At 46.9% G+C, this 14527-nt stretch overlaps 1 protein-coding gene across 3 annotated transcripts in view; it reads right to left on the bottom strand.

The window, feature by feature from the left end:
• Positions 1 to 14527, bottom strand: part of EOGT (EGF domain specific O-linked N-acetylglucosamine transferase) — a 53128-nt gene that overhangs the window by 28152 nt on the left and 10449 nt on the right. For all 3 annotated transcript variants that reach the window (XM_080672031.1, XM_080672032.1, XM_080672033.1), the window contains 4 exons: positions 13614 to 13708; positions 13164 to 13268; positions 8713 to 8819; positions 5415 to 5518 (listed from right to left, as the gene is read on the bottom strand). In XM_080672031.1, coding sequence (XP_080528157.1) covers positions 5415 to 5518; positions 8713 to 8819; positions 13164 to 13268; positions 13614 to 13708 — 411 coding nt within the window. The remainder of the gene's footprint in view (positions 1 to 5414; positions 5519 to 8712; positions 8820 to 13163; positions 13269 to 13613; positions 13709 to 14527) is intronic.

Here is a 14527-nt window from a genome sequence, read left to right as displayed (position 1 = left end):
TAAGGGCGATCAAGCCTTCAGGGGAGGGCAGTTATGGGTGACCAAGCCAGCAGAGGAGGGAAGTTGGGGGCAACCAGGCCTGCAGGGAAAGGCAGTTGGGAGGGACCCAGGCCTGCAGGGGAGGGCAGTTAGGGGTGACCAGGCCTGCAGGGGAGGGCAGTTGGGGGAGACCCAGGCCTGCAGGGGAGAGCAGTTGGGGGGACCAGGCCTGCAGGGGAGGGCAGTTAGGGGTGACCAGGCCTGCAGGGGAGGGCAGTTAGGGGCATACAGGCTGGTAGGGGAGCAGTTAGGCATCAATCAGGCTGGCAGGGGAGTGATTAGGGGGTGAGCAGGCTGGCAGGTAGAAGCGGTTAGGGGCAATCAGGAAGGCAGGCAGGAGAGCAGTTGGAAGCCAGCAGTCCTGGATTGTGAGAGGGATGTCCAACTGCCTGTTTAGGCCCAATCCCACCAGGATCAAGCTTAAATGGGCAGTCGGACATCCCTCGAGGGGTCCCAGATCAGAGTGGGTGCAGGCTGGGCTGAGGGACACACACCCCCATGCATGAATTTCATGCACGGGGTCTAGTAATAAATAAATATGTAAATTGACCATACTTCCACAACGCCCACGCCAATCAGGAGTGAGTATGCAAATTAACCCAACAAAGATGGCGGGCCTGTAGGCAGCGTGCACACGTGAAGGTGCCGAGTGGCCAGGAGTGGGGTTGGAAGCCCGCCCACCCACCACGTTGCCGGAGTGACACAGCGGGCGTCCCACTTGGAGTGGCCGGGGTACTGGGCACGCCACTGGAGTGTCCAGTCCTGTCAGCCCAGTCTGGGGGTTGCTGGAGTTCACAGTCCTTTTGGTTTCTGCAGCCCCTGGACCGGAAGTGGAAATCAAGAGCGTGGGAGCACCAGGGATTCTGGGAATTGTAGTTCTGGTGGCAGACACGTTGCAGGATCTCCTAGACACTAGAGCAAAGTGAGCCTGGAGCAAGTTACTGTTGCAGGTGGGGGATGGAGGGAAAGCAAAGGTGAGAGATATAAGTAAAGTCAGAGTGTAAAAGGAAGATATCCTGCAACTTCTAGGAAATCTTCACTAATGGAGCAAAGAAAAAAAAAAGACCTCTATTATTCTGTGAGCACCAAACCAAACTGGGTTGGGATCTCAGACAATTCGCTCATATGATTGCAAAGACAGACAGAAACTCCTGGATTGGAGAGGGCTCCCCTGAGGGCTCCCAGATTGGAGAGGGTGCAGGTCGGGCTGAGGGACCCACCCCCCCATGCACAAATTTCATGCACCGGGCCCCTAGTTAATAATAAGAGAAATAATAATAGCATCTTGCATGTTCCTATGTCCCAGGCACTGTTCTAAGCATTTGACATTATTAACACATTAAACCAGCCCACAAACTTAATGAGCTATGTAATATCATTACCCCCTTTTCACAGATGAGGAAACTGAGACACAATTTGGCTAAATTGTAGAGCTGGTGTTTGCAGGTCTGGGATGAACCCAGTCTGCTTGGTTCCAGACTCCATGTTCACAGCCTGTGAACATGCAGAAACTGGTACTTTCCAGTACATTTACCAAATGCATTAGATTTTTAAAAATAGAAGTTAATTACATGTTCCATCAGCTAAAGGAGGCAGATTAATTTATTTTTAAATTGTCTTAGATTGAAAATCAACCAATAGAAATAAGAAATATCGAAGTCTCAGTTGGTTATATATTATGTTCATGTCTTTTTATCTTTATAGCCCTTTTTTCAGATTATGAAATTTTATCGTTATGTTACACATTTTAGAGGTATTTCAAAATTATTGAGAACTGTTGCCTTGGCTGGTGTTCACAGTGTTTAGAGCAGGGGTGGGCAAACTTTTTGACTCGAGGGCCACAATGGGTTCTTAAACTGGACCGGAGGGCCGCAACAAAAGCATGGATGGAGTGTTTGTGTGAACTAATATAAATTCAAAGTAAAGGAGCGGAGGGGAGAGCAAGAGAACCCTCCGCTCTTTCGGCTCCGCAGGCCGGATAGAACAGCCGAACGAGCTGGATCCGGCCCGCGGGCTGTAGTTTGCCCACGGCTGGTTTAGAGCATTGACCAGCACACCAAAAGGTTTTGGATTCAATTCCCTGTCAAGAGCACATAACTGGGTTGCAGGGAGGCAACCAATCAATATCTCTCTCGTATCGATTTTGCTCTCTCTCTCTGTCTCCCCGCCACCCTTCCACTTTCTCTAAAAAAAAAAAAAAATCAATGGAAAAATATCAGGTGAGGATTAACAACAACAAAAATATTGAGAACTGTTAAATGTGGTGATAAAAAAAAAAAAAAATTCCTTCCTTCAATGTCTCTCCAATGCCAATCTAAGAAATGCCCTTCTTGCCCTGACTGGTTTGGCTCAGTGGATAGAGCATCGGCCTGTGGACTGAAGGGTCCCGGGTTCGATTCCAGTTAAGGGCATGTACCTTGCTTGCGGGCACATCCCCAGTAGGGGGTGTGCAGGAGGCAGCTGATCGATGTTTCTCTCTCATTGATGTTTCTATCTCTCTCTCCCTCTCCCTTCCTCTCTGTAAAAAAATCAATAAAATATATATTTTTAAAAAATAATGAAGCTGTAGTACCTCTCAGCACAAGGAAATAAGGAGAGCCTGCATACTCTCCCATCTTACTCCTCCCGTTAAGAACAGCTCTGCTCTGCCAGGGTCTCTGCAGAGTGTCCCCCAGTGTGTCTCCGGAGGTCAGTGGCCTTCCCCATCCCACCAGGAAGCCACGGGCCTAAGTTCTGCAAAGGTGAGAGGGAAGGCCTCACAGGCTCCTCTTGGGGAACAGTTCGTAAAAGTCAGCAAGCTCTGGCCTGCAGCCCGGCCACTTCCCTCTCCTGCCCTGGGCACCGGCTCGTGGAGGCCCTCGGGACCGGCGCTGAGGCAGCCCATCCACCGTCAGGGCTCCGGGTCACAGCCGGCCCGTCACAGTGCTGCTTCCTTCAAGGCCTAACCAGCAAGAGAGGACAGCAGTGGCCCCACATGGCCTTGCCAATGTCCCCGTGCAGCCTCCAGCCTTCGGTGGGCCTCCATGCCAGAGTGGCCCGGCAGACCTGGCTGCCCGAGAATCAGGGTGAGCAGCAGGCAAAGGCCTCTCTGCCCCAGCTGGCAGATTTGAAATGGATGCAGAGAGCAACCAGGAGGGATGGAACATCAGGGCGTCTGCCTGCTAGACCACTCCCACCTGCCTGCCCGACAGCCCCAGCCCCTCTGCCTGGCACACGTGCCAGGGAGCATCTGTGGCTGAGCAGCATGCTCCCCTAGCAGCTCAGGGTGTGAAGCCAGCCCCGCAGGACTCAGTGCCCGGGAGGAAGACAGGGACAAGCACACAGCAAGAGGCCAGGAAGCTCCTGGGAAGGAAGTGAAGTGTCTGGAGAACCTCCCATCCACGTCCCCAATTATGCAGGGACCGCTGGGGAGGGATAAAGCACTGGCTTCAGGCGCAGATTTGGGTCAGACGGTGGCACAGGATCCCTGACTCCACCTCCATGACTGTGTTCTCAGAGGTCAGCCCGCCTCCCAGACCTTGGCTTCTCTCCTGTGAAATAAGCTGCTCCACTGATGGTTGTGAGCATGAAAGGAGATAGCCCCAGGTGTAGTTTTTTAAAACCCACCACCACACTGAGTAACCGTTCAGGGCTGCTGACGGCCGGCGATCGCAGCCTAGAAGCCCTCACACAGGAAGAGGGAAAGAAAGAGACAGCGTACCCTTTGCTCACAAAAACATTTCCAAGAAGTGAAACCGGTGGCAGCAAAACTGGAGGACAAGAAAAATGGAAGCCCATGACACACCCACAGCCAGACTCAGAGAACCAGGGACTCACCCACAGCCAGACTCAGAGAACCAGGGACTCACCCACAGCCAGACTCAGAGAACCAGGGACTCACCCACAGCCAGACTCAGAGAACCAGGGACTCACCCACAGCCAGATTCAGAGAACCAGGGACTCACCCACAGCCAGACTCAGAGAATCAGAGACGCACCCACAGCCAGACTCAGACAACCAGAGACGCACTCACAGCCAGGCTCAGAGAACCAGAGACACCGTCACGGCCAAGACTTAGGGAACGATTCCCATCAGACTTCAGGGCTAATCAAGGGCCTCGGGAGTGGGGAAAATGAAAACCTTCCTATGTAGCTTGACCACGAGCTTCCTGTAAGTGAAAAAAATGTTAGCAAAAAGATTTCCCCTTCTGCTCAAGAACTGGACCTCCAGTCCGCTGTCTCGCTCTGCTCTCTGGTGTGTCACCTGTGCTTCGAGCTAACATTGCTTATGATTTAAAAGATGCTTTCTCGGTCAACTGCTCCTGCACCGGGAAACCACGTAATGACTCCTGGAACTGGCCGTCTCTCTCTGGGGAACCTGGAGGCACTGACAATGCAGCTGTCCTAGGACATAAGAGGGACATCCTGTAGGACCCGAGCACCCAGACCTGCCCCCTGGGTTCGCCTCCTTGCACCTGAGCTGTGCTATGTGGGCATCTAGAGAGACTCCTTCCAGACGTGGCGGATGCGCCCTGCCAGCAAGCTGAGTCCCCCTGCAAGATCGTCTGAATAGACTCATGCCACAAGGGAGCCAACGAGCGTCCTGTGAGTTGGAATGCTTAGTCGAACCTGAGGTCACTTCTCGGTGAGTATTCCAGCTTCCCAGGTTAGGCAGCCTCTCCTGTGTGTGTAACAAACCACGTGTCCTCACCACTGTCTCTGTCAGAGGATCATGAGGAGCCCAAGTGCTGCATCGGGCATTGTGACTGTTCATACAGCACATGGTTTATTCTCGAAATGACACTTGGGTAGAGATTACAACTGTCCTATTTCACAGCTGGGTGCACAGGAGCAACTCTTGGGGGGTTACCTTGGCAGGTGGAGGGGTTAGCATTGAAAGAATAGGGTAAAGGCAGGAAAAGAGAGAAGAAAGAAAAAAGACAGCAGTAAAAACAAACAAGCAAAAAGCAGGTGTGGTACTGATGTGCACTCCTGGGACCCGCCCTGTAGTGAGCTCATCCACATGGCACAGCTGCACGCCGGGGCAGCTCCCCGCTGGCCGCGCGTCGCTGAGGTCAGGGAGTGAGGGCTCCTGTCTGCCTCACAGGAGCACGAGGACCGTCTTTGGTCTTGGGAGCCCTACCTGCCCACACAGGGAGGGAACTCTTCCACTGCCTCCCTCTAAAGCTCCCAGACGAAATGTAAGCCTACCTATGTGTCCGCCCATCTGTACATGTACATGTACACACACAGACACGCCCCTGCTCACCTGCACGCCTGTGGACGTACGTGCGTGCATGTATATTTGAATGTGGTGTCTTAGAAAGTCCCATTCACCACGGCGGAGCCACAGATCTGAGGAGCAAGGCCAGAGCGGAAGCGAGGCAGCCTACGCACCGTGTCCCACATCACGACGTACACGTCGGTGCTGAAGGAGTTGTTCACGTGCTGAGTGATGTACAGGTTCAGGAAGTCGCAGAAGTGGTGATACATGTTAACACCTGGCGTCAGAAAAAGAAGTCTGCGTTAACGAGCCCCAGCGAACACATGAATAGACAATTTTACTCTACCCCTTCTATTTATCACATGATGGACTTTTAGCTGAAATAAATGAGAGGGGAAAAAAGAGTTTTTCCAAACATAACATGGTTTATACTCAGATAATCCTCAATTTACAGACTGATTGCATTCAAAAATTCACTTTAAAATTGATTATTTAGAAATCAGGACTGCATTTTCCCATATAAACTAAGTAACAAATAATCATTAAGTTCCCAGGGGGGAAAATAACAGAAGTCTATTTAGCTCAGAATTGGGTAGAACTATAGGACCATGAATTAATTTTTAGGATCATTTATTTTTTAAAATAAACTAGGCTACACCTGTTCATCATAGGATTGAAAACGACAACAACTATTAGCATTTGAGAATTTTTTCATTCCTGTCTCTTTTTTTCATACTTAATCACTACTTACAACATTGCTCCTTGGGGAAATATTAGCCAACTATTGTTTATTGTGTTCTAATTGAAGGAGCATGAACTTTGGAATCAGAGGAACTGGGCTGAATCCCAGCTCAGCCATTCACGAGCCACGTTCTCAGGCAAGTTCCTGAAGTCCCTAAGCTCCTCAACTAGAAACAGGAATCATTACACTGAGGTGCCAGCTTTGTTAGAAATTACCCACCACTGCCCAGCCAGGGCCTGGCACCCAGTGAAACTACGGCGACTAGCTGGGTCGGGCTGGGTCAGACGGATGGAGAAGAACGAGAGTCCCAGGTCCTCAGACACCCCACTCAGGCTCAGCGCGCAGGACCCAGGATTCACCCTGGAAATGTGCAACTCTGAACAGGATGAGATTCCAGGAACTGGCATTTAGAACATGTAGTTTAAAGGGGAAAAAAATGTTGATTAAAAGAAAAACAGTGGCTCTTAAAAGTAAAAATCATGAACTATTCTGATTTCATTCCCATAGTGAATAACTACATTGTGTGCCAAAAAGTGAGTTTAAAAAAAAAATCAGTTCTTTTTTTTAATCCTCACCCAAGGATATTTTTTCCAATGATTTCTAGGAGAGAGCGAAAAGGAGGGGGAGAGAGACAGAGAGAGAGAGAGAGAGAGAAACATTGATTGGCTGCCTGCTGCACGTACCCCAACCGGGGCTGGGGAACAACCGAGGTATGCGCCCTTGACCAGGAATTGAAACTGTGACCCTTCAATCTGCAGGCCAATGCTCCAACCACTTAGCCACACTGGCCATGGCAATACTCAGTTCTTTTTAGATAGTAATTTAGATGGATGTTTGGAGGGACTCCTTTTTCACCCAGAGAAAGGTTGGCAAAGAGTATATTTTCAAGTAAATAGGAAAAAGGAAATTCTATTCCAGCACAGCCCTTTGCCCAGGCCAGCTCACGGCACACGGCAAGTCTCGTGCATCACTCAGCAGGTTCACAGCATGTGCCTGCAGCACAGCACACAGAACAGCACACGGGGCCAGGAGGGTGCTAAGCTAGGGACGATCACAGGCTCCGTCCTCAAGACACTTGCCCCCTTGTGAGCCCTGCTTACTCCCAGCATGCTCATTCCCCCCGGGAAGAGTGCCCATGAAAGGGAGACTGGGGCGGAGACGTGACTTGGGGTGGGGACACAGTACAGTGAACAGATGATGTAGCATTGTGCACCTGATTTTGTTAACCAGTTACCCCAATAAATTCAATAAAAAGGAAAAAAATAAATGGATCAGCAAATGAAAAAATAACTTCATTAAAACTCTATATTTAAAAAAAAATGGAAAACTGGAAGACAGCATAAGTTAGAAGAAAAATGTAGAATAGGAAAGAACTGGCCGATTACTCCCGCTCGACATACGCTATTGCACAGGTATATCAGTGCACACATTCAACCCTTTTACAGGCAAATCAGTGTAATTAGCATATTTTTAAATGAGTCAGGACATCAAACGTAGCATTTTTACTTGCTCTTATTTATTTATTTTAAAATATATTTTATTGATTTTTTTACAGAGAGGAAGGGAGAGGTATAGAGAGTTACAAACATCAATGAGAGAGAAACATCGATCAGCTGCCTCCTGCACACTCCCTACTGGGTATGTGCCCACAACCAAAGTACATGCCCTTGACCGGAATTGAACCTGGGACCTTTCAGTCTGCAGGCTGGCGCTCTATCCACTTAGCCAAACCGGTTAAGGCTACTTGCTCTTATTTAATAAAGATGTAAATTTGTCTGATTCCTGAACTTAGTACTTTGTAATGTTAGAATTATGACGTCAGAAAGCAGAACACATTAAAAATACAATCAATAAATCATCGTAATGCTGAAACAGCCAGGACAGAGGGCTCTGTTTCGCCGTAGGCCGGCATTCTTGAGCGGCATTCTGAGGCAGCGTGACCCTCACCTCGCACAGCAAGCGAGCGCAGCACGACCACGTTTCCCTGCAGGACAAGCAGCTCACAAAGTGAAGCGTGCTTACAAGTTGAGAGTTAGAAGGTTTATGCATAAATGGGAAAATCACTATAATTCCAACTTTTCCCCCAAGAATATACTGCAAACCCAACTTCCAGAGGAATTTTAAGTTCACTTCCGTCCCAGGAAAGATGTCAGAACGTTGCAGAAGAGGTCACGGACCCTTTCCTGCCTGCAGTGCACACAAACCTTCTACTTGGAGGAAAGTCCCAACGAAGCTCAACCTGTGTCAAGTGCTTAGAGAAAGGTAATGGGGTACATCCAGCTACAAAGGTATTCATACACCTTCTTCTCTCGCCTTTTGATTCTGATTGAATCACGGGATACAAATGTGCAGATTTCTTCTAAAATACCAAAGGTACTGAATGAAGGGAAATCCCAACTAGTTCACTGCTTCAGAGAAGAAAGCAGAAAGCAAAACCACTGTTTAAAGTCACACTGCTTCCCAAAAAGTTACCGGACATTACATAATGTATCAAAAAAGGAACACTGCCCTGGCTGGGTGCCCAGTTGGTCAGCATATCGTCCCAGTGAGCCAAGGTTTCAGGTTCAATCCCCAGTCAGGGCAAATACAAGAATCAACCAACCAATGCACAGAGAAGCAGAACAACAAAATCGGTCTCTCTCTCACTCTCTCTCTAAAAATCAATCAATAAAATTTATTTAAAAGGAATAAAGCCTCATTAACTAATAAATTACAAATTAACTTCTTACCTGCATCCAATTTCATGAAGTAGGCTGGTTTCTCAACCACAATGTCACATTTAGCATCTTCTATTGGCCTGAAGTTGAGCTGAGTGTAGCTCTGGAGCTCAGCGAACCTAGAATCATGAATCGGGAGACACTTTCAAAGTGATTCTCCTGAATCTCCTACTGCGACACTGTAACTGAAGCTCTGTCCATCAGGGGGACTTTACTTCCAGAACAGCCTCCTAGGAAGCCATGAGGACCTTCCCAACTTATAACGTTTACATAACTTGCTGTCCATTTCAATACTGAAACCAGGAACAAAAATGATTTTACATTTCAGTGCCATATGCACTTCTCCAGACAAAAGAGAAATTTACACAGTGAATGGTCTAAATAATCTACCAGTAGGTGCCAGGAACCAATTCCAACATGTCATAATTACAAGAGTTTCACCAAAAGGTTGGTGAAGCTTGGGGGGCTCAACAAGGGCTGAGTCACAAAATGTAATTATCTGTTAAACAGCACTTCCCCCAAACCTGAATAGTATTATCTACTGCCAGACAGCTCAAGGCATCTTAAATCTGCATGTTATTGCCTCCTGTTGGCCAAACACCTGAACAGCTGTAGGCTATTCCCCAAACTGACAATGCTTCTGTACCCTACCCTTTGAAACCTTGCCCTTTAAAGTGTATGTCTCCACCTTGCCTTAGGACAAATTGTGTTAATAAATAGCACAGGGTCCTGAGTCAAGGGGTAGTCTTTAGTTCCTTTAGCTGAAGCTCCTCTGACCCCCAATGCCTTTCAAAATAATCTTTCATCTTTGGACTCCTTCTTAATCTACGCATCAGCTCCTCTCTCCAGATTGCTGAACCCTCCGTAACGCTGGGACAAGAACCCCAGCAAGTAGGGTGGGAGGATTCAAAGGTTTCTGCAGTCTGACAAGGCTGGGCAGTCACCCTGACCCTGAGGCTCCTACGGATGGGCTTCTTGGATTCCTGGAAAGACGGCATTCCAAGAATCACCGGGTATCTCCTCGGAGAGCAGCACACAACTAAGCTTCCCAGAAGAAAGGAAGTCTTTGTCTTGGAAAACCTCTTTGGAAGCCACAGGGCACAGGTCTCTCCCATAGAGACGAAGGCAATCACACACAGGGGACAAGAGACTTTTAGTGTTAACCTTTGCAACACTTCAGCTTTGAAACCACGTCTGATGTAAAACAAGTATCAAATAGATCCTTTTAAAACACACAATGGTGAAATATTGTGGTTTCAGAAATATGTCCACAATTCTTTGAAATTTTTTCCCTTCCAGAAGTGGTGATTAGTCCCTCCCCTTGAGTGTGGGTGGGACTTAGTGATTCACTCCTAAGGAACAAAGTGAGGCAGCGTGATGGTGTCACTTCTGAGACTGGGCATTCCGTGTGTGTGTGTGTGTGTGTGTGTGTGTGTGTGTGTGTGTGTCTCTCTCTCTCTCTCTCCACATGCTCTCTTGGGGAACCTGGCTGCTATGAGTAGCACTAGGAAGAGACCCACATGACAAAGAAATGACACCCCTACAATAGCCAGAGAGAAGCTGAAACTATGTGAAGATTAGTTCACAGAAGGCTCACTTACATTGGAGTTCCGAGGGCCTGTAGAGGGAGCTCTCCTACCCTACCACTCATGGTCAATGGCCCCAAACAGGAAGAAAATCTCCACAGGAAAATGACTACCCTAGGACTGCAACAGTAAGAAGGAGAATCTTTTCACTTAGGAACCCACCCAACCAGTGAAAGACGACCATAATTCAGCCAATGAGAAGCTGCTGCATTCAAACTCCCAGTTTCTTCCAATGGGGTCTTTGTTTATAACAACCCCTCTAAACTTCCCCTTTTCTCTATAAAATAATGTTCTCTTCCTTTGTTCTCTAGACTTGGGCATGGTTCAGCATGAGAATGTGTGGCCATAATTGCAATGCTTTGATATAGCCAAATAAACATATTTTGCTAGTGGAGCATCAAGCTGCCTACTTGTTTAAGGTCAACTGACACAACATGCATGAGCTCAGAAGCAACCTCCAGGCTGCTGAATCTAGAGATGACTGCAGCCCTTGTCAACAACTGAACTGGGACCCTGTGAGAGATCCTGAGCCGAAGCCCCCAGCGTGGGCGCCTCCAAACCCTGACCATCAGAAACCTCATGAGATAATGAGTGTTTGTTGTCTTAAACTGACCAATTTTAGAGTAATGTGTCACATGGCAATAGATAATGAATGCAAATATACTCCAAAGTATTTTTTGGAGTAATTTGTTGTAGGAAATAAACAACTAATACAAATATACCCTAGGCAACTACCATGTGAAATCAGATAACAAAATATACAGGACTGAGAACGCCCATTAGAATACAGGAGCTCCTACTGCAAAACTCCGTTAAATCAAAGAAGATACCACATTGCCGACTATAAAATGTCATACAGATGCACAGTAGATTATTATCCTGAAGGATTTTCTTAGAATGAGTGCTTGACCTCAAAAATTAGCATAAGAGTATCCTATGTGACTTGTGATATTGTGATTTATAGTAATATTACATTAGATCTTCATCCCCAGTTCTGGCACAGAGCTCCTAAAACCTTTAGGATTGCTGAGGTCATGAGAATCATAAGGGTGTCTTCTGTTGTGTTAGCGAGGTAGCTTTTGGCCCACCCTTAAAATTGGGAGCTGGTTGCCAGAAGAACCAACCACATGATAAGAGGTTTGGAATTTTCAGTCCCACCTCCTGACCTCTGGGAAAGGAAGACAGGTTAGAGGTTGAACCAATCAGTGGCCGGCCAATGGTTTAATCAGCAATGCCTACACAATGAAGCCTCCATAAAAAAACAAAAAGGAGAGCTTCCCGGTTGGGGAATGCTTGGAGATTTGGAGACTGGTGTGCCTGGAGAGGACACGGAAGCCCGGCACCCCTTCCCCACACGTAGCCTGCGCATCTCTTTCATCTGGTGTTCCTGAGCATATGCTTTTATAATAAACCACTTAATAATTAAAATGTTCTTCAAAGCTCTGGCAAACTAAACCCAAGAAGGGGACCTTTAGATCCTCCAACCCAGGCGTCCTCAAACTATGGCTCGCGGGCCACATGCGGCCTGCCGAGGACATTTATCCGGCCCGCCGGGTGCCGCTGCCTGTCCTGCTTAGCAGCCGACTCATCCCGGGCCTGCAGTGCATATAGGAATTTGTTCATAGTTTTTTTTTAAACTATAGTCCGGCCCGCCAACGGTCTGAGGGACAGTGAACTGGCCCCCTGTTTAAAAAGTTTGAGGACCCCTGCTCCAACCTATAGTCAGAGGACACATGACAACCCAGCCTTGAGGGACTGAACCCTTAACCATGGGACATGGCATCAGAATTGCGTTGCACTGCAGGACACCCAGGTGGTTTTGGAGAATTGCTTGGTGGTGGGGAAACTGCCCACACACACCGGAACCAGGTGCTGGGACCTCCAGCTGGAAAGAGGTGGCGAGAGCATCTCTCTGGGATGCTGGGACAGGTCTGCACCCTGACTGTGGTAGGTGTGGTATAAACTTCAGAAATATGCATCCCCAAAAATGAAAGTATATAAGCAAATACTTAAATTCAAATGTGTTCATAAATTAATATTGAACCAGTGTCAATTTCCTGGTTTTGATCATTGTGCTATGATTATGTAAGATGTCACCATTCGAGGAAGCCAGGATAAGGCTACAATGGGAACTCCTTGTACTATCTTTAAACTTCTGAGTCTAAAAGTATTTTAAAATAAAATTTTTTTTAATTACCCTAATTCCTTCATTTCTAGAGATGGTAACTTTCTTAGTAAACACAGAACTAGTTTAATTTTAAAAATGTTTTAAATCAAAATGCATTCCCCAATTTATATAAAGTTCAAAAAGCTGATCAATGGTGTTGCAAGTCAGAATAGTGTTTATCTTTGGAGAGGAGGACGGGGTTCTGGAAGAGAGTCTGGGTGCTGATGATGGTCTGTTTTTTTAAAATTTATCTTTATTGTTGAAAGTATTACAGATGTCCCCTGATGATGGTCTATTTCTGACCTAGGTCAGAGTCACACAGGTAGGTTCACTCGTTCATTATCCAAACTATATACTTCTCTCTATATTTGTTACAGACTTCAATAAATTGTGTTTCTTTTTTAAATATATTCCCCAAAACACAGCAATTACGAGTTAATAAAAATTCATTATTTTTGAACTCGTTTTTTTCTTTCATTAGCAAACAGTATGTACTATATCATACTTCCTAATATTTTATAAACATATATTTAATTCAGTTATATAACTGGTGGATTTGCTCTGTAGCCATCACTTCCTGAAAGCTCATGCCAAATTATTCACAAATGAAGTAAAACTTTCCATTTGAGATTCCCTACCAAAATCTGCAAGTTCCAGAAATAAAGGCAAATATTTTACAAACACAGTAAAAATAAAAATAAAAATCTCACCAAGACTGCAGGGGGCTTTTGCGCTGACCTTCAGACATCAACATATGCACATCAAGTTTACAGTGTCCTCCAATTTCACCAGTCTGGAAAACATCCTCCTTAAACCTGGTCGATAACAAAAAATTAAATTACGTTTGGAAAATTTTTTCAGGTATCAAGCACATGAGCTGTAACCAAAGTGGCTTACCAAAATCAGTTTTTCATCAGAATTTAACTCTTTATAATAGAGCATTTCAAATGTATATAAAAGCAGCAGAATGGTATAGGAAGGAAGCTGATGGACCCAAAACCCAGCTTCACAACAATCAACTCGTGGCCAATCGAGTGCCCCATCCTCCACCTGTCTCAGCCTCATCGCCATATCTTTATGAAGCAAACCCAAGGCATATCCCTAGGCCTGAAAATACTTCAGAATTTCCATTCAATTTTTAACATCAACCACTTAAGTACCTGTCATGGTTTCTCTTAATGTTTCTTAAGTCAAGGTAGAGATTGGTTGCTCTGCAATACTGAAGGTAGCGGGAACATACCAGACTCGAGTCACTCTGAAATAAGGTTGAGAAAACAACTCTGAGTATTAACATTCCGAGGACACCCCCAGATGTGCGAGACATGTTGACAGCATGTGCACCCTGAGATCGAGCCCCACGGTGTGATGACGAGGCACGCTCCCGAAGGCTGCTTCTGTTTAGGACATTTCCCTCCACAGTGTGTGAAAAGCATCTTTCCAAGACGAGCCAAATGAAACAAGAAGAACGCACACAAGACATTGAAATGCAAGGCTGAAGGGCAGTGTGCCGATTCCATAACAGGTGCTGTCTGCAAACATAAAGCTGGTGGGAGTCCCTGTCTCCACGATGATGCGAGGGCAGTGTTTTCTAAATCACTGACAAGTGAGCTGGTGAAGCGGCCGCCAGAGCCTGCTCCTGTCTCTACCAGTCTGGTTTGTGCTGGAAGAGGGAGTTTCAAGAGCTTTATCTGCTCTGGATTTTATTTCTAGATTAAAAGCCATTTGTTTTTCCTATAACTCCCATGAACACAAGGCCTTGACTGGCACGGTGTTCTGGAGTCCACAGTTGGTAAGGGATCAGACTCTGAGAGCACAAAGCACATGGAGGTAGATCTTGGCCAGGAAAGCATTCTACAAACCGCCCGGAGGAGTGTGCCAGGTGGGCCGTGGCTCCTCCCTGCCCTGTCCACAGACAGCAGACTCAGGCCAGAGGACTGGGCGGGTGAGATAGCGCCTGCTACGGGCACGAGCAGCAGTGTGGGTCCTGCCATCTTCCTGCGAGAAGTGCCTCGTTCTATTATGTGACAGCCTCCAAAAGCTACAGAGCACATGCAAGTGCATGAAAAACATTTTT

The sequence above is a fragment of the Plecotus auritus genome (assembly GCF_963455305.1).
Source record: "Plecotus auritus genome assembly, chromosome: 6".
Lineage (NCBI taxonomy): Eukaryota > Metazoa > Chordata > Mammalia > Chiroptera > Vespertilionidae > Plecotus > Plecotus auritus.
The sequence above is the reverse complement of the archived record's forward strand: the minus strand, read 5'-3'. Positions and strand labels throughout refer to the sequence as shown.